Raw genomic sequence first — 20,962 nt, 5'->3', positions numbered from 1 at the left:
GGTTTAAATTGGAAATGTCTTTTCCGGACATACCAGTATATCCAATATAAGCCCTAGACCATGGCCAGTCTAAGGTAATGGCTTGAGCCAGAGTTATTATACTTATCAGAGTTCCAGTGGCTAGTGTCGAGTAAACCTGAGGGTGGTTGGTCCTACAGGTTCTGACGTCCATGTTTCTTGAGATGCCTTCTTCACTCGTGAATAATGAATCCAGGTGGGCTGTTCTTTAATTTTGATTGCTGTGTAGGTTGTCAGAAGCACCTGGTATGGTCCTTCCACTTCTCCTCTAATGGTTGGCCTGAAAAAGTTTTAACATACACCCATTCCCCAGGGGAAATGTTATGTAAGGGCTGGTCTATTCCTCTTGAGCGAGTACTCATTACTTGTTTGTTAATTTTTGACAATTGTTTACTTAATGAGATCAGGTATTCTCGTATATATCCTTCTCCAACCTGTGTGAGATCTTCTCCTTGATAATAATTCCCATAGGGTCTTCCATATAACATTTCAAAAGGGCTCAGCCCTTCTTTAGTCTTAGGTTTGACCCTTATTTGCAATAAGGCCAGAGGTAAAGCTTGGTACCAATGTAGGTTTACTTCTTGACAGATTTTTGCCAATTGTTGTTTTATTAAATGATTCATTTTCTCCACCTGACCACTTGCCTGTGGTCGATATGGAGTGTGTAATTGCCAATTGATTTGCAGAATGCTGCTAATTCTTTGTATTATGCTAGCTACAAAATGTGGTCCTCTGTCCGAGGAGATGATGTCAGGTACTCCAAACCTGGGGATAATGTCATTAAGTAGTACCTTGACAACTTCTCGAGCCTTATTGCTTCGAGTTGGGAAAGCTTCTGGCCAATTTGAGAAAGTATCTGTCAAAACCAACAGGTATCTGTAACCTCCTTTCCTAGGCAATTCAGAGAAATCTATCTGCCAGTGTTGCCCTGGGAGATTATCTTTGCCAATTGTCCCTATCTCGATTTTATTGGTTGTGTGAGGATTATTTTGAAGGCAAGTCTTGCATTGTTTAGTAACCTGGATTATTGTAGTGTATAAATTTCGTCCTATAATTTGTCTCCTTAGGTATTTGTGTAGTGCATCTGCCCCCCAATGAGTTTTGTTATGTTCTGCCTGTACAACTTTCCATAGTACCCTTTCAGATACCACTATTTGTCCTGTTTCTAAGTAGTACATGTTACCTTTGCGTTGAGCTTGCTGATCTTTTATTAATTTTAAGTCCTCCTTTGAATATGATACATTAGAGCTTACCTCTATGATTTTGCCATCAGAGATTAGGGAGGCAAGTTCTACCTGGCCGTTTTCTGCTGCCTTCTTCACCTCTCGATCTGCCAATCGATTGCCTTTTTCTTGGTCTGTATTCCCTTTTTGATGTCCTCTACAATGCATAATAGCAAGCTTTTTCGGTAACTGGACAGCTTCAAGTAATTTTAAGATTTCTTCTATGTGCTTTATCTGTTTTCCTTGTGATGTGAGTAACCCTCTTTCTTTCCACACTGCTCCATGAGCATGAACTACCCCGAAGGCATACTTTGAGTCCGTCCAAATATTAATGTCTTTTCCTTCTCCTAGTTGCAATGCTCTGGTAAGGGCTATTATTTCTGCTTTTTGTGCAGAGGTGCCAGCAGGGAGTGCTTGTGCTTCAATGACATGATCTGTGGTTGTTATGGCATAACCAGCTTTGCGGATTCCATCTTTCATATAGCTGCTTCCGTCGGTGAACCACATTTCTGCCTCAGGTAGTGGTGTATCTTTCAAGTCCGGTCAGCTGGAATATGTTGCTTCAATTGTTTCAATGCAATCATGATACACCGGTTCCTCTGTGGTTGTTGAATTTGATAAGAATGTTACTGGATTTATGATGTTAGTGGTGATGATTTCAACGTCATCTTGTTCTACTAGAGTGGCCTGGTATTTGAGAAACCTGGAGGGCGAGAGCCAGTGACCGCCTTTCTGTTCGAGCACTGCTGAAACCACGTGTGACACTAGAACAGTCATTTTCTGTCCCATTGTGAACTTTCGGGCTTCTTGTATGTTCAGTACTACTGCAGCTACGGCCCTCAGACATCCTGGCCATCCTTTGCTCACTTCATCTAACTGTTTAGAGAAGTATGCCACTGCTCGGTGATATTGTCCAACCTGCTGGGCCAGGACCCCCAGTGCAATTCCCTGCCTTTCATGCGAAAAGAGCAAAAAAGGTTTCGTTACATCTGGGAGGCCCAGTGCAGGTGCCTGCATCAGTTCCTTCTTAAGCTGATGGAAGGCTTGCTTAGCTTCTCCAGTCCATGTTAATTGTTGATCCCCATCCTGTAGAATCTGGTATAGAGGTTTGACTATTAGTCCGTATTTGTAGATCCAAAGCCTACACCAGCCAGTCATTCCCAAAAATGTGCAAAGCTCTTTCGGAGTTTGTGGCAAAGGTATTTTACAGATGGCTTCTTTTCTTTCTGGCCCAAGTTGACGTTGTCCTCCTGAGATTTCATATCCTAGATAAGTAACTTCTTTCTTGACAATCTGGGCTTTATTTTTAGATACTTTATATCCTTTCAGCCCCAGAAAGTTTAATAAGCTCACAGTCCAGCTTTCACATTCCTCCTGTGTACTGGTTGCAATTAATAAATCGTCTACATACTGCAAGAGGACTCCGCTGTCTGAAGGTGCAGTCCATTCTTCAAGATCTTTGGCAAGTTGGTCTCCAAAAATGGTTGGACTGTTTTTATATCCTTGTGGAAGAACAGTCCATGTGAGCTGTGATCGTCTTCCTGTATCCGGGTTTTCCCATTCAAAGGCAAAAAACTTTTGACTTTTAGGGTCCAAAGGCAAGCAGAAAAAGGCATCTTTTAAATCTAAAACAGAAAACCAGACATATTCATTTTTTAGTTTAGTTAGAAGTGTATATGGGTTAGCTACCCCTGGGTGGAGCTCTTCAACAATTTTATTAATAGCCCTTAGGTCTTGAACTAGCCGATAGCTCTTGCCATCTGGTTTACGGAGTGGCAAAATAGGTGTGTTAAATTCTGATTTACATTCAATTAGTAAACCAAATTTGATAAAATTGTCAATTATTTCTTTAATTCCTTTTCTGTCTTCTAGTTTGAGAGGATATTGTTTAATTCTTACCGGCCGTGTCCCAGGTTTTAATCTTACTGTTACAGGTTGAGCGTGTCTGGCCCTTCCTGGGGTCCCATCAGCCCAAACCCCAGGGTAGATTTGGTCGTAGATTGCTGGTGGTACTTCTCCCGATATCTGTGGCTGGATTAGAGCAAGACTTAAAATTTCAATTAATTCATTTTCTTTTACTTTTATTTGCATATCTCCATTGTTGAACCTAATTTCTGCATTCAATTTTTCTAATAGATCCCTTCCCAAAAGTGATTTAGGTGCATGAGGCATATAAAGGAATTTATGTATACCTAAAGTCTTACCTAATTTAAAACTTAGTGGTTTCATAAAAGATACTTTTTCAACTTGACCAGTGGCTCCTATCACATTCAAAGATACATCGTCCATAATGCTTAATTCCTGATTTAACACAGAGAATGTTGCTCCAGTATCTACTAAAAATTCTATTTTTTGTTTATTTTTCCCCAGTTCCATTATAACCAAGGGATCCCTGGGGGCAAACCCCTCGGTCCCCATTAATCCTGGTCCAATTCTACCATTAAAATAGGTTTTTGCTTCCTTTGAGGGCATTCTCTTTTCCAATGTCCTTCTTCTTTACAAATTGCACATTGGTTTGGTCTCAACTTCTGATGGTCACTACTTCCAGGGTGCCGTCCAGGTCTCTTAGAGTGATGGTCTCTTTTATCCAGGGCGGCGATGGTTGCCTTTGTGATAGTTTTACCTAATTTCTGTCTTTCTACCCCTTCCTGGTTCCTGTATACCCGCCACGCTTCTTCAATTAATTTTTTGATATTTCTCTGATCTTCAGCTTTTAATTTTTGTAGTTTGCGCCTAATGTCATCTGAAGATTGACCCAAAAACAGTGAAATTAGTTGCTGTTGGCCCTGGTCCCCTGATGGGTCTAAGGCGGTGTAAGTTCGCATTGCTTCCTTTAATCGATCTATAAATTCAGTAGGGGTTTCTCCAGTGTTTTGTTTTACCGCATAAAGAGAACCCCAGTTTACTGCTTTGGGAACTGCATTTTCTATTCCGTGAGCCACCCAACCCCGGTATCTCTGGAGAATTTGATAATGGTCAGGTTCGTTATAGTCCCAACCTGGTTTATCTCGTGGGAAATAGAAATTCAAATCATCTCCAGTTGCTAACTTGGTTTGTGCATATATCCTTGCTGCTTTTAAAACTAACTCTTTTTCAGTTTCTGTCAAAGCATCCAACATTAAGTCCACATCTTCCCAGTCTGGATCTAGAGCCTTAACATACGCTTTAAATTTCTTTGCTACCCCAACTGGGTCATCTCTATATTTACGAGCAATATTCTTCCAATTTTCTAAATCTCCCATAGAGAAATTAAGTTTTATAGGCCCCTGCGGTCCTGCAGCCTCTCTTAAAGGGGCTTGTATAGTCCGCCTGGCCTCTGTGTGTGGGGAAACAGATTTTGCTCTCGTTTTACTGCGTGTCCGCCTGCTCAGGGGAGATAAGGATGGGGAGCAGGAAATTTCCCTTCTCCCCCTTTCTCCATCCCTGTCCCTCCCCTGCTGTCTTGAAGATGCAGACAATTCACTGTTCGGTCCTGAGGGGGGAGCAGAAGCCCCTCCTTCAACTATTTCATTTGCCCTTTCTCCAAAGGGACTTACGTAATCCTCAATTCCACTTTCTGATTCCCTGTTGGTATATTTCAAACATCTCTGTCCTATTGAACAGGCTGAACAACACCTTTTGAGCTCTCCTATACCTTGTTTTAAATTCTCTTTCTCTAATGTTAGAACAAACGGGTCTTGTGGGGCTAAATTAATGCCACACTCCTTCTGCCATTCTGGGTGTTCCCTCAAGCAAAAGAACATGTCAGCATAAACTACTTTATTCCATCTTCCATGCCTTTGCAAAACCAACATTAACTGCAGTAAAATATTATAGTCTAATGATCCGTGCTTTGGTCACTTTGCTCCTTCCTCTAGTTTATAGAGGGGCCACCATTCTGAACAATATTTGATTAGAGTTTTCTTGTTAGTAATCCCACCCTGAGATTCCCCAATTTCTTTCCAGTGTGTTACAACACATCCTAATGGGCTTTTATCAACCTCTCGTTTCCCTTGTTGGTTTCCCATTTTTAGCTTTTGCTTTGGCCTGTTTCTAGTCGTGCCCTTTGCACAGATGTAAACTCGTGGTTATCTGCAAATTTCAGTTATACACTTTCAACACACACCATACACACCTCACCAGCTTTGAGGCAGGAAAGTTCTGAGTCAGCCCTGTTAGCTTGTTCAAGTATCTCCTGTCTGGTAGCAATCCTCAGTCTGGCAATAAGAAACTCTTTTCTTAGGTGTTTGCAAAATAACCACGCTCCACACTTACTGATACAAGGTAACAATCTCACAATCTAAGTATTAATGAGAAAAGAACCACCTTTTATTCCTTTTCGTCTTATTTTACCTGCAGATTTTGTTACTCTCTCTTAGATACTGTATAAAACCATATCTAAACTTAACCATTCCAATGTTAAGATCTCCTAATGCCACTCTTGCCCCTAACACGTCAAAATTGCCAACATTTAACACAGATTACGAGGTGAACAACTCCACAAATTGAGCAAAGATATGGGTTTGCACTTTCAGAGGTTGTCAGCCCTGGAGTTTGTGGCATCTGCAAGTGGTCAGCAAACTTCCTGGTTTAATTCCTGCAAACAATGAGTGTTAAGGTTCTGCCTAAAACCATAAAACCACAAAACCACAAAACCACTATCTCCCGTAAACACACGCAGGTAATCCTTTTGCCATGGTTAGGAGAAAACCCGTAACATATATGAAAACAAATATAATTTCCCAATATTTGCTTACTTAACATACAACAGTAATTTTAGGACATAAGAGACAATACTCACAGACAAAAGCAAACAATACAATTCAACAAACACATGGAACACAGACAGATGGTTTAAAACAAACCCAGATATAATATATTACCAAACTTATAATAATCGCAATTCCAAAACCAAGTCCCAAATCTAGCCACAATGGTAAACCCAAAAACATTTGTACGTCTTTCCAAATTCTCTTAGACTGAGGAATTTGGTAAACCTTCGGTGAGATTTTAACTCACAATCAAAAACCTATGCCACCCTCTAATGGGACTGTTAACCCATAGTCAGAAGGATGCAGCCCTCTGCCCAAAATTCCTCTTAGCCCGAGGAATTTGGTATAGCTTTGGTGAGACTTTAACTCACAGTCAAAGCCTTATGCATCCTCCCGGTAGGACTCGAACCTACTATTAAAAGGGTGTTGCTCTTGTTAGCTGCTAGCAAGCTTAGAGCTCTAAAAACCAGCGTACGACTTACGGTTTCCTTCCCAAAACCCTAGGGAAAAATAAAAGAGTGCTTTAAAATTTGTATACTTGTGCTTTAAAATTTGTATACCTGTGCACAGGGTCTTCATCTACTCCCGTGGTGATCCAGCGGAGCCTGGGGAGCCTAACCCGAGTAACGTCCCGGGGCGCGCAGAGGGTCCCTGGTTCCGGAGGGTCCTCACCGGCGAGCAGAGATCAGTCCCATCTGGGGTGCCAAATTGATTCAAAGAAACCTTTGAATAATCTAAAAAGCACTTTTATTATGGCCGGGGAATGCAAAGGGGCAGGTGTTCTCCCCAGTGCACTCCGCTGAGCCAAGAAATAACATAGCTTTTTATACAGTTTGAAAGTAGCAAGTTTAAAATTATCTATACACACACTCTTTTTGCAGTCTGCTTTATCTAAATAGACACTTAGTTTTACCTCCTATTCTTACCACTGTAGAGTAGTTACATAAAGTTTTATCATTTCAAACAGTTTCAGGTTCCCCACCCCTCTCTACCTGCTAACAAGCCTTCCTCATTCTCTAAGCTATTGTTATCTTAATTGCCCACAGTTTGGGCAGAAACTTTTAAGCAGTTCTTACATTTTGCAAAGTCACACTTACATAGCTAAATAGCTAAATTTTATTTCATTTTCTATTTCAGCATGAAGGAGGCTGTGACCCCATGGGAGGCCCACCATGGAGCAGGGTCCTGCCAGAGACCTGCAGCCCATGGAGAGGGAAGCCCACGCTGGAGCAGGTTTTTCCTGGGTAGGACTTGTGGCCCCTGTGGGGGACCCACACCGGTGCAGCTCATTTGTGAAGGACTGCATCCCATGGAGGAGTGACCCATGGGACAGCAGTTTGGGAAGAACTGCTGCCCGAGGGATGGACTCACACTGGAGAGGTCCATCAAGGACTGTCTCTTGTGGGAGGGACCCCACAGGAGCAGGGGAAGGACTCCTCTCCCTGAGCAGCGGCAAAAACAACTGACTGTAACTCCCCATTCCCCGTCCCCCTGCACTGCTGGGGGGGAGGAGGGAGAACATGGAAGGAAGGAGAGGGGTGGGGAGAAGGTGTTTTTAAGACTGTTTTATTTCTCACTCTTTGGCTCTTATCCTGTTAGTAATAAGTACTATCCCCACTTTGAGTCTGTTTTGCCCTTGAAAGTAATCAGTAAGTGACTTTTCCCAGCTCTTAAGTCATGAATCCTTATCTGTTTCTTTTTCTCTCTCCTCTGTCCCATTGCAGAGGGAGAGTGAGAGATTGGCTTTAGTGGGTACCTGGCATCTGGCCAGGGTCAACCCACTACAAGTGATTACATCAGAGGACAAGGGAAGGGCTACAAATGTCATTTATTTGGATTAAAAGGCCTTTGACATGATCCCTCACAAGATCATTCTTTCTAAATTGGAGAGAGAAGGATTTGATGAGTGTACTATTTGTTGGATAAGGAATTTATAGAATCATAGAACTGTTAAGATTTGAAAAGACTTTTAAGATCATCAAGTCCAACCATCAACCTAGGACCACCACCATGTCCACCACTAAATTATTGTTATGGTTTCTTTTTCTTTTTCATTAGCTTATGGTGAATTTTTCCACACCAACCACCTGGCTGGGGTGGAGTGAGTTTCAGGCTTTAGTGTTTGCCTGGCTTAGACTTTAATGACTGTCCTACTTAAATGCTAATGACTTCTCTCTGCAAGAAGCAGAACTCTTGTTTTCCTCTCCCCCAGGCAAGACGGGAAGGTAGATTTTTGCTGTGTGGCTTTGGCCGAAGTGGCAGCTGCAGAGAGAGAAGGAAAGGGGGGTTGGCAGCTTTTGTCTGGGAGGTGCTTGGTTTTTGGGGATTGTTTTGTCTTTTTTGGCTTTTTTTGGGAGGCACACGGGGTGGGGCTGGAAGGGTTCAGCTGGGCTTCTTGGGGATTACTCATCTGGCAGAGGAAGTTGGGAGGAGAGTGCCTGCCGGCATTTGGCCTTCCCCCTCCTCTCTCCCCATGTTGGCATCAGCTTACTCCCATCGGCAAGAAAGAGGGTCCTGGCCAGAGCCCGCCTTCAGCAGTGTGAGTCCACAGGAGTAAACCACCCTTCCCCCCTTTTCCTTTCCCGTGCCGGCATCGGCCCGCCCCCCCTCCGGGGGTGTGTGTTTTGGACCGACCCAGCTGCCCCCGCCCCCTCCGGGGGATGTTTTGGACTGACCCAGCCGCTCCCACGTGCCTGGGCCCCCCCGCGGACGTGGCGGCCACCAGAGCCCAACAGCGCCATCTGCCAACCATCGGAGAGCAACTGCAGCCTCGGCTCCTCCGGAGGCCCTACAGTGCCCCCTGCTGGGTGTGGTTATAACTGCGCTGAAAGGCAAAAAGGACTTAATTGTTTTCGGTGGAAATTGGGTTATGGGATTGTTGGGGTTTTTTTTGCTTTTTTTTGTTATGTTACCTATATATATATATATTTTTTAGCAAAGAGTTATTATTTTCCTTTCCACACCTTTTGACTGGAGTGTCCTAATTTCGAAGTTATAATTACTCAGAGGGAGGAGTTTGTTTTTTTCCTATATCCCGCCCTCCTAATGAAACATTTCTGTTTTGTTAAACTGAGACAACGATGTACTCAAGTGCCATATCCACATGTTTTTTTGAGTACTTCCAGGGATGGTGACTCTACTACTTCTCTGGGAAATTTGTTCCAATGCTTTACAACCCTTTCCTTGAAGAATTATTTCCTAGTCATAGAATCATTAAAGTTGGAAAACTTAACTTTAATATGGTGGGTTGACCTTGGCTGCACACCAGGTGCCCACCAAGCTGCTCTATCACTCCCCTTCCTATCTGCACAGGGGAGACAGAATAAGATGGTAAACTACTAGTAGGTTGAGATAAGGCAGTTTACGAAAGCAAAAGCAAAAGCTTGTACGCGCACAAGCAAAGAGGAAAATAGCAAGGTTTATTCACTACTTCCCATTAGCAAGCGATGTCTGACCACTTTCCGGGAAGTAGGACTTCAGCATGCAGAGCGGTTGCTTCAGAAGGCAAACATTGTAAATAATGAATGCCCCCCCTTCCTCCTCCTTTTCTTAGCTTTTATATCTGAGCTGACATCATATGGTCTGCAATATCCCTTTGGCTAGTTTGGGTCAGCCACCCTACTTGTGTCCCCTCCCAGGATCTTTCCTGACCCCCCACCTTGCCCCTCGATGGGAAGAGGGAGTAGGGGGAGGAATGTTAAGAGACAGCATTGCTCAGCAGTAACCAGAATACTGGTGTGTTCTCAACACATTTCTAGCTACCAATGCAGATCACAGCACTGTGAGGGTTGCTGTGGGTAAATGAACTCCATCTCAGCCAGACCCAATACAATCTCCACCCCTTATTCCATACCATTTGCATCATATTCAGATCCCACATAATTTATATATCTTCTGACTATTCCATTGTATTTATTTCTCATTACTGAAATCCCTTCTAACCAATACATACAATTTAAACTACATTCTTAAACCATCTTTAGACCCAAGGTACAGATTTATATATTTCCATTGACTACTATCCCCCATCCTTTCACAGGCAGATATTATTTTCCCATTTTCATGGGCTTCTTCCACGCCTCCAGATCTGGGGCTCCATTCCATCAGGACAGGTACTCAGGACAGGAGAAGCAGTGCAATCGATCGTTGGGCACCGACACCAGCCTGGCTCGGGTCATCATCGCGCTCTCCTTGCAAAATTCATTCTTCATTGGCCTGTTACTTTACTTCCTTCAACATACAGCTCAAACCACAGAATAATTTTCCCCCAAGGTTAAATCTCCTTGAGGCACACGCCAAGTCTCCCCATCCTTCCACATTACTCACTGAGTACACCTTGGTCCCTGAGCAAAGATAATCCCATGGATGGGTTTGCCTTTTCCCATGGGAGGAGAAACCCACACTGACTTCCCCAGTCACTTCCCCATGTGTAGTACGAGGACGTTCTCTCCTCCCACAGTATGTAGGGATTTTGTTTGGGCAAGACCAGGGTGGTTGGCAGATCCCCTAGTGTTGACCAGCCAAGTGGCCTCAGCTAAATTTGCCTCCCAATGCTTCCATGTCCCATTACCTAATGCTCTTAACATAGTCTTCAATCTTCCCAGAGGCTTGTGGATGATAAGGGATGTGATATATCCACTCAATGCCATGTTTCTTCGCCCAAGAGTTGATGAGGTTATTTCAAAAATGAGTCCCATTGTCTGATTTAGTTCTCTCTGGGGTGTCACGTCACCACAGAATGTGCCTCTCAAGGCCTAAGATGGTGTTTCAAGCAGTGACCTGGTTTACAGGATATGTTTCCAGCCAGTCATTGCCACCACCATGGTGAGTATGTAGCTCTTGCCTTGGCGTGTTCATGGCAGTGGTTCAATGTAGTCAATTTGCCAGGCCTCACAATATCAGAAACCCAGCCATCGTCCTCTGTTGAAGGGGGATTTTACTCATGTGGGCCTGCTTGATTGCAGCACGTTTCACATTCATGAATGACCTGTGTGATGGCCTCCATGGTCAGGTCCACCCCTTGATCACGAGCCCATCTGTACGTCTCATCTCTTCCTAGATGTCCTGATGTTTCATGGGCCCATCGGGCTATAAATAGCTTCCTCTTCTGCTCCCAGTCTAAGTCTACCTGAGCTATTCCAAACTTGGCAGCCTTATCTACCTGCTCATTGTTCTGATTGTTCTTCAGTGGCACAACTTTTGGGCATGTGAGCATCTACATGACGCACCTTCAGAGTCATGTTTTCTACCCATGCAGCGATGTCCTGCCACAATGCAGCAGCCCAGATGGGTTTACCCCTGAATTGCCAATTGGTCTTCTTCCATGCCTTCAGTCACCCCCATAGGGCATTAGCCACCATCCAGGAGTCAGTATAGAGATACAGTACAGGGCACTTTTCTTGTTTCTTGCTCCTTTATCACTTAGAATCATAGAATCATGGAATGGTTTAGGTTGGAAAGGACCTTAAAGATCATCTAGTTCCAACCTCACCTGCCATGGGCAGGAATGTCAGTCACTAGGTCAGGTTGCTCATGGCCCCATCCAGTCTGGCCTTGAACACTTACATGGATGGGGCATCCACAACCTCTCTGGGCAACCTGTTCCAGTGCTTCACCACTCTCTGAGTAAAGAATTTCTTCCTAATATCTAATTTAAAACTGCCCTCCTTCAGTTTAAAACCATTGCCCCTTGTCCTGTCATTATCTGCCCATATAAGAAGTCGCTCTCCCTCCTTTTTATAAGCCCTCTAAAGGTACTGGAAGGCCACAATGAGGTCTCTCCTGAGCCTTCTCTTCTCCATATTGAACAACTCCAGCTATCTCAGCCTGTCTTAATAGGAGAGGTGCTCCAACACTCAGATTATTTTTGTGGACCTCCTCTGGACCTGCTCTAACAGATCCACATCTTTCTTGTGCTGAGGACCCCAGATCTGCACACAGTACTCCAGGTGGGGTCTCATGAGGGCAGAGTAGAGGGGGAGAATCACCTCCCTCGACCTGCTGGCCACACTTCTTTTGATGCAACCCAGGATGCCATCAGCCTTCTGGGCTGCAAGCACACATTGCTGGCTCACGTCCAGCTTTTCATCCGCAAGAACCCCCAAGTCCTGCTCTCAATGACTTCTTCTCCCAGTTTGTACTTATGTCTGGGATTGCCCCAACCCAGCTGCAGCATTTCGAACTTGGACTTGTTGTACTTCATAACTTCATGAGGTTCTTGTGGCCCCATTTCTCAAGTTTGTCCAGGTCTCCCTGTTTGGCATCCCATCCTTCTGTTGTGTCAACTGCACTGCTCAGCTTCATGTCATCTGCAAACTTGCTGAGGGTGCACTAGATCTCAGTCTGTGTCATTGAGAAAGATATTGAAGAGCACCGATCCCAAGATAGAGCCCTGAGGGACACCACTCACCATCAGCCTCCACCTGGACATAGAGCCATTGACCACAACTCTCTGGCTGTGTCCATCCAGCCAGTTCCTTATCCATCAAATAGTCCATCCATCAAATCCATGTCTCTCCAATTTGGAGATAAGGATATCATGTGGGACTGTATCGAAGGCCTTACAGAAGTCTAGATGACATCTGTTGGTCTTCCCTTGTTGACCGTTGCAGTGACTCCATCAAAGAAGGCCACCACATTGTTCAGGAACAATTTGCCCTTAGTAAAGCCATGATGGCTGTCTTGGATCCCCTCTTTGTCTTGCATATGCCTTAGCATATCTTCTAGGAGGATCTGATCCTTGATCTTCCCAGGCACAGAGATAAGGCTCACTGGTCTGTAGTTCCCCAGATCTTCCTTTCTCCCCTTTTTAAAGAAGGTAGCGATGTTTCCCTTTTTCCAGTCACTGGAGACTTCACATAACTGCCATGACTTTCCCAAAATGATGGAGAGTTGTCGCTGATAATGTCAGAACAGCCAAAGCGACACAGATATCAGACGTAGTCCAGGTGTAAGGTGAACAGGAAGCTGTTTATTGCTCTCAAGTGTTTCTTTTATACTCTGTACACTATCGTGCCACAACACAATTGGTCAAAAGTCTCAAGCATAAAAAACTGTAGACACTGCACACACTCTTATTGGTGACACTGAAGACACTGTCCCTGCTGTGACATGCTATTGGTGACACTATACACATTTTGATTGGTGACCTTTGGTCTGGGCTGCATTACATTTGTTCCGTCTGGCATTACAGTAAATATTTCCTAAAAGTTGTTTAAATTCCTCATCACTAATTGCCAGGCTGCTGACAGGTTCTCTGTCAACCCTGACAATTCCCCCTCTTTTTTTATTTTATGCCGCAAAGATGGCTTTGACAGTCTTTTGCAGGGCCCTTTGCAACAGGCTGATCAAGCAAGGCACCGGCATTGGCAACCCCTGATCCAAAGCTAAAAAGAAACACAGCAACAACATCCCACCAAGAAAGAATCCAGAGAGCTCGTCCACCATTCAAAACAAGGATTCACTACAGTCCAAGAGATCCATGTAATACATTCCCCCAAAGTCTCAACACTCCGATACAAAAGCATTGTTAAGTTCGCACACACATATATTGTAACACATATATATCTACACAGTCTCTCTCTCTCACACAATCTCTCTTCAGTCATTCATTGGTGGCCACCTCAGTCACTCTTCACTCACACATAGCTGGAATTTCTATTATACTTTTACATTTCAATTACATAGTTTACATTTTAAGTAGTTATTGGCTGTGCACTTCTCAGTTTGTCATCTTTGGCAGTCACGTCTAACAACTGTACCTGGCTTGAAAAGGAATACATACAAGGAATATAAGGCCTAAAAAATTTAAATGAGATCTATTCTGATTTAGCATCTGCTTATGCACCTGCATAGTCTCTTTCCCCCCTTTTTATATTTTAAAATGTTCATTTGATGTGTAAAATGTTTTCTTGACAATAATTTGTCTTATGAGTGAGTTAGGGATCTCTGCATATCTATTTGATTTTTCTACACAGCACAATAAAAACAATGTCATTTGAGTTAAAAGAATATAAGAAAGTAATGCCCGTATACCTTCAATTTCCAACCGAAATGCACCCAATTTGTTTCACAACCCAAGTTCCACTGTTATAACCACTATTGGTTATTGTTGTTATTTCATTTTGGGTACTAACTTCCAGTTAAGTCGAAGTTAAGAAGACAGTATTACATACAGAGCATTCTAAAGGAGATGATCAAGGAACATCAAGAGAAATTACACATCATGCTTTATATACGCTACTTGATCTTATTTTTAGTTCCACTTGTCTCGTGGGCTTATTTGCATAAGTGTTTAAGTCAGTTCACTGTGGAGACAACATAGTCTCGATACTCATTATTCTTTTAGTAAGCAGACATATAGAAGGGCAAAAAGGAAAAAAAATCAACAATTTAAACCTTTGAATTTAACTGCAACGAGTTAAAGAACTGTTTGAATAATAAAAATCTCAGGAGTTTTTAAACATCAGTAATTTAAGTATCAACGTAAGTTTTTGTCCCTTTACACAGACAACAAACAGTACTGCATTACTAGTCTTACAGCTGGTCCCTGTAAGTTAAAACAAAAGGCAAATAAGTTAAAGCTTCTGTCTGTAGTTGAATATTATTGTATCACGTTCTTCACTATAAAACAAAGTTAAAAAGAGACAGTTATTTTAGTGAAGATTTCTGAAATTGCAATGCTCAAGTCACATGTATTCTATCTTTTATATAAAGTCAGTGCTTAAAAGTCTTATTTTTCCTGAGATAGGTGGGACATGTTTGTAGCTTACTGAAATTTAATCTTTAAGGTACTAGCATCTATTTTTACATTAGAAGAATTATCCTTACTTTCACTTTTAACATTAATTAAAAAGGGTATCAGAAATTTTGTATGGAATGAAGTGCTCTATAAAGCAATCTCTATTCATGTGTAAAATTCAGGGTTATGTTATTCTGTTAGCACATCATCTAATTCTATATTTTTGTTCATCCTTTAGCAACATGCTGTAAGAGCCGTAAATTAATACAAATGGTATTTCACTTCTTGAATTTAGTTACTTATAATTCGCATCTTGATTGAACTGAAGGAATATTGTATCAAATATGGATTAAATTAGCCTGTACAATACGTTATCGTGGGATCATCTACCCAACAGTGTTAATACTTGTATCGGGACGAAGTTGGGATGTTACTTTTTGGTCTGTGTTTGGCCCTAGCCACCTGCAGTTAGTTTATGCTTTCTCCTGCCAAGTCTTCTGATAAAGCAGTGAACTTGGCCTTGGAGGGAGAGCTTCTGTGTAAACTGTTTTAATTGGTCTGTTGTGATTGGTCAATTGCTCGTCAGGGGCAGTTGGAGGACAAAGTGATGAGGAGGGTGATGAAGTAAGCCCACCGACTCATTTGGGAAGACCCCCCCCAAATCACTGCGCCTGCGTCAGGGGATTTCCAAGGTGCTCACGCACGCGCAGGAGGGGTGCACTTACATAACAGAAGGGGTGGGATTCAGAGCCCTGACGGGGCGGTGCTGGCCACACCTCTCCGGGGCAGGTGCTCTCAAAAAACTTTATAAAAAGCAGAGACGCTTCTTGGGGGGGGCCGGCTCTTCACGATGGACCAAGTTGCTTTCAGCGGGGATGCCTGCTTGAAGTGGGAGCCTGCCACCCCCCATGAACCCGCAGCTGCTGCAGAGAGATTTCATTATTGGTTAGGATGGGTAAGACTTGTTTACAGGTGATACCTTGGTGAGTATGGGGGGAAGCCTTCTTCCTAGGGTCTTTATGTACTTTTTCCTCCGCCCCAATCCTTTTCCCTCAGGCGCCTGTTTTGTTTTCTCCCTTTTTCCTTGTTTGCCACCTTTTCCTAATAAATAGCTATTATTTTTGCCAACTAGCAACGGTGTTTGGTTTATTCACGTACCAGAATCTCTCGAACCTGTGTTTTTCCCTTGACTTAGTCCCTTCCCTGTTACAATACTGAAAAAGAATTTCTGAACATTTACATTACGTATATTAAGAGAAGCTTCACAGCAGTAGTCACTAAAGGAAAACAAAACAGTTATTAGAATTCATGCAGTACATTGCAAATAATTCTGTTAAAGAGGTTCATGCCCCCTCACACTGAGTATAATGTAACTTTTAGAGATTTATGCTGGATGTCTGCAGCGTGACATGCACTCCAACCTGCAAGAATTGTTTTAGCTTTGGAAAACCAGCAAATTACAACATTACTTGTCCTTACAGTTTTTCAAAACTTCCTAAATTGTGGAGAAGTTAAACCAATGTCTGAGTTACATGAGTAATATGTGATTGGCAGCAGCACATGATTTCTGTCTATAGTCGGTACCTAGAAAAATGAATAGATAAATCACTATTACAGTCTGCTAATACAGCTTGAAATTCAGGGTCTTCTGTGAGAAGTCAGTCCAAGTTGTCTCTGATGTCTGGGACATAATTAACTCTCGGCTCTTGTTCATCTGCTTCTTTTAGTTGTTCTTCACCTTTAATAAAAAACTCACAAATTTGTTATTAATAGTTCAGTCAGTTTTAAGTGGGTATCGTGGGTAATTTCACAGTTTTTCTTTGAAGCTGAAGGCCTAGTGATGATTCTTTGCAGTGTAATTCTCTGTGTTGGAGATAGGTTCCATGGCTTGGTTCTTTGAATTTTTCCTGGAGCATTCTTCAATCCTGCTTCTCAAATAACATTGGTTAGAACAATCGCATTTAGTTTCAGCTCATCTTTTTAGGTCTCTAACTTCTGTATTTACTTTTACTTTGCTTTTATCATTTTGAGCATCATTTTATCATGTTGTACTGCAGAACAATTCTCTCCTATTGTAAAGTAAAACACACTGAATTTCAGGAAGGTCACTGTAACTTCAATAAAAGCAAGTAGCAGCTTTCATTATGAAGAAACAATTGGCTGTTCAAAATCTCAGCATATGGAAATCTTTCAGAGGATGGGATTACTGATTTTGATAAGGGTCTTAGTTGCATAATTGGATTAAATATAGTTTTGTATCTTTTCTTTTATCAAGCCATGCATGGTTTGGGATTTTAACAGGATTCACAAATTCATAGGGCAGATTCCTGCCTCTCTGAATGTAAAAAATGAAACTGGAGAACAATCATGTCCTTTTAAAACTTAAACAGTCTCATCCAGCCTCTGAAACGATATGATCAGCTAGGATTTATAAGCAGCTAATTCTGAATTTTTTCTGATATTTATATATTTTTCTGGGATATGCGTGAAAACTTTAAACATCTTATTTAAACAAAATAGGTGTAACAGTTTAACTTACATCGATGTATTTAAGAAGTTAACACTCGTAAAGCAGCTTTCAACTTTAGCAACTTACATAAAGCCACAGTAAAACTCACTCAGGTTGCTTTAAGCTAGGGTTTTGCTCATAAGAGTATACCAGGGGATCCAGAATGCACACCTTGCAAAGCAGCAACAGTTCTGGTTTAAGCTTGTCACCTGATAACAGGGACACACCTCTGCTGCTTAGCACAGAGACTAGAACAGATGCAGTTTAAACTTGAAAAGCTGTCTGTTGTTAGGCAGTTTCCTGTATTATATCTTTAGATTTTATCTCTCTTTCCACAAAGGTGGAAACTTCCAGCTAGAAACAGTTTATTTATTTTTCCCTTTTTTCTCTGGCAAAAACTGCCCCTGTCAAATAAGATATTTTTGAGCTAGGTATTCCACCAAATAAGTCTACCTTAAAGCTTCTTCAACAATCTCAAAAAACCTATCTATAAAATACAGAAGCAACAAAAGAATGTTTACAGAGCTGTTTGGGGGGGGGGGGGGAGAGGGAAGGTAGCGCAGCTGTGCTCAGCAGCTCTGCCGGAGAATCACTCCTCTCACACACCCTGGAATTTTCTTATCACAGGCAGCTGTCAGCAGTTACTTTAAAAACTCTATTTCTCCATTACATTTATGTATGTATTTTAAAACAATTTTGCTTATTTTAATGAACATCTTCAGAAAACAGTTAGTGAGACTATGTTATGAAATTGTAAGACAATTTCTTTCTCCAATCAGAAGGTTACAAAGTTGCAATTTTTACAAAGCAGGAGTTTCACTCCTGCTTAGTTGCCAAGCAACAGACCGTCTCTATCATGAGAAATACACACTGTTTTTTCTCCCTGGCAAGGCTGAATCTTTTCAAGGGAGGGCTTTTTACTTTTGTTTTTCCTTTTTCTCCTGGTAAAGAACTTTGTTTCTTCACATACACACACACAGTAACAATAATATTGTGAGCTCACAAAAACACATTCCACAGACTCTAGAGTTAACACAAGAATTAACAGAAATATCGGAAGGCAGTTTTTTTGCCACCTCTTTTCTTCCCCCTGCGGCAGAGATCGTCTTCTTCAGGCTTCCATGACACCAAACTTGATTTGTGTCATATTTTTCTGTGTTTTATCTTACACACATTGTGAGACTGAAACAGCCAATTAGTACATGAACAAAAAATAAGTAACTCAGGCTGTGAAGAAGCAAGAAAAGGAGGTAGATGCTGACTTTTAAGTTCGAAGGCTTATACAGGGATGGGCTTTGCTGTCTTGTTTTCTGCCCAGCCCCCACTGTTCTAATTTATCTCTGTCCCTCTCCATTTGCTTATATATCTTGACTTGGATTTCTTTTCTTAGTTGTTTTCTCGGTGGAGTTATCTGGTGGAAAAACTGTTTTTTCTGCAGCAGTGGCAGTGGAGAGGGGGGGTCCTTACTTCTTTTCTGTCTCCGGGAGTGAATTATTAAATTTTTCTGCATTTTTTTGCTTGTAGGTGTAGTTCAAGGACAATTTGTTACCTCGGCAACCTACTTATCTTTCTGGGCAACTGGGTTTCAGAGTTTTAGTTCTTATATGAATTATTGCATAGATTGTTGCCTCCCATACTCTTCTAAATCTTTCAAAGTCTCACAGAGCAAGTGTTAGGCAAACACACGAAATGCAACTTAACGTAGTAGCTTCAAAGCCTTATTTTCAGTACTATAACAGCACACGTTGTAAATTAAATTCAGCAACCTTGACATTCTTTCAGTTAAGGAGGGATTTCCACGTAGATAGAACTACACTTTCCTCCTTTGTTATATGCTGACCCATCATCGTTAAAATATAGTCCCCGGTGGCACCCCCGTTAGCTTACCTAATGAGGGTTCGAAAAGTTCAGGTCCGGACTGTTTCGCGGGAACCCCTCCCGCTCTCAAGCTTCACCGGGCTCCGTTCCCCCTGTGCCTCTTCCCACAGGTCCAATTTCTCTCTAGGAGAGAAAATCTCTGCTCTTTCCCCCTCTAGGAGGGAAGTCACGGCAGCCCCTTTCTCGGAGTTGTAGAAGAATCTTTCTTCAACGCTGTAATCACGTCAGGGTCACCATATGTCGTTGATAATGTCGGAACGGCCAAAGCGACACAGATATCAGACGTAGTCCAGGTGTAAGGTGAACAGGAAGCTGTTTATTGCTCTCAAGTGTTTCTTTGTACACTATCGTGCCACAACACAATTGGTCAAAAGTCTCAAGCATAAAAAACTGTAGACACTGCACACACTCTTATTGGTGACACTGAAGACACTGTCCCTGCTGTGACATGCTATTGGTGACACTATACACATTTTGATTGGTGACCTTTGGTCTGGGCTGCATTACATTTGTTCCGTCTGGCATTACAGTAAATATTTCCTAAAAGTTGTTTAAATTCCTCATCACTAATTGCCAGGCTGCTGACAGGTTCTCTGTCAACCCCGACAGAGAGTGACTTGGCAACATCAGTTCCCTCAGGACCCTGGGATTCATCTCATCAGGCCCCATAAACCTGTGCCTATTCAGCATCATCAAGTGGTCTTGAACCTGCTCTTCGCTCATAGTGGGAGGGCCTTCACCCACCCAGAGGATCAAGGACTTGAGAGAAGTGCGAAGCCTGACTGCCAGTGAAAACTGAGGCAAACTTGCTGAGTACCTCAACCTTCTCTGTATCAGTTGTTACCAGTTCTCCCTTCTTGCTCATTACGTGTGTGTGTGTGTGTGTGTGTGTGTACACTCTCCTTGGCCTTTCTTTTCTGACCTATGTACTTCTTGTTATTCTTCACATCCCTTGCCAAGTCCCATTCCAGCTTTGCCTTGGCTTTCCTGACTCCATCCCTACACATCCAAACCATATCCCTGTATTCTCCCCAGGTCACATGTCCCTGCTTCCACTGGCTGTGTATTTCTTACTCCTCAGTTTGAGGAGCAGATCCTTACTCAGCCACGCCAGTTTCCAGCCTGCCTTGTTAAATTTCCTACAGACTGGGATAGGGAGCTTTTGCACTCTAAGTAAAGTGGCCTTAAAGAGTTGCCAGCTCTGGTCAGCCCCTCTGTCCTTAAGGACAGTTACCCAGGGGATCTCATTCACCAACTCCTTAAACAGCTGGAAGTTTGCTCTTGCAAAGTTCAGGGTCTTGACTTTGCTCCTCACCAGGCTCACACTTCTTGATATCACAAACTCAACCAGGGCATGGTCGCTACAGCCCAGGCTGCCACCAACCTTAACTCCTTTAGTGAGCTCATCTGCATTGGTGAGCACCAGGTCCAGTAACACTTCACCTCTCTTTGGTTTCTCTAATACCTGGACCAGGAAGTTGTCATTGATGCACTCCAGGAGTTTCCTGGATTTCTTACAGCCAGCTGTATTGCTTTCCCAGCAGACATCCAGGTGGTTGAAATCCCCCATCAGGATGAGAGCTTGTGAGCATGATGCTTCCTGTAGCTGAAGCAAGAAGGCCTCATCAACAGGTTCCCCTGGTCAGGCGACCTGCAGTAGACCCCCACCACCAGGTGTCCTTTGTTGATTCTGTCCTTGATTTTTACCCCCAGGCTCTCAACGTGTTCATGGCTGTTACTCAGAGGCAGCTTTTCAAGATCTATCCCTTCCTTAACACAAAGTGCAACACCCTCACCCCTCCTTTCCAGCCTATCTCTTCTGAAAAGCTTGTAGCCTGTCATA

At 42.7% G+C, this 20,962-nt stretch overlaps 1 protein-coding gene across 1 annotated transcript in view; it reads right to left on the bottom strand.

Annotated features, from left to right (window-relative positions):
• LOC135405063 (uncharacterized) overlaps positions 1-20,689 on the bottom strand; it is a 33,446-nt gene extending 12,757 nt beyond the window's left edge. Inside the window, 2 exon segments of the mRNA XM_064639781.1 lie at positions 1,272-3,272; positions 20,354-20,689. Of these exon segments, the coding sequence (XP_064495851.1) occupies positions 1,272-3,272; positions 20,354-20,689 (2,337 nt within the window).
• Positions 20,690-20,962: the final 273 nt, after the last annotated feature.

The sequence above is a fragment of the Pseudopipra pipra genome, chromosome W (assembly GCF_036250125.1).
Source record: "Pseudopipra pipra isolate bDixPip1 chromosome W, bDixPip1.hap1, whole genome shotgun sequence".
Lineage (NCBI taxonomy): Eukaryota > Metazoa > Chordata > Aves > Passeriformes > Pipridae > Pseudopipra > Pseudopipra pipra.
The sequence above is the reverse complement of the archived record's forward strand: the minus strand, read 5'-3'. Positions and strand labels throughout refer to the sequence as shown.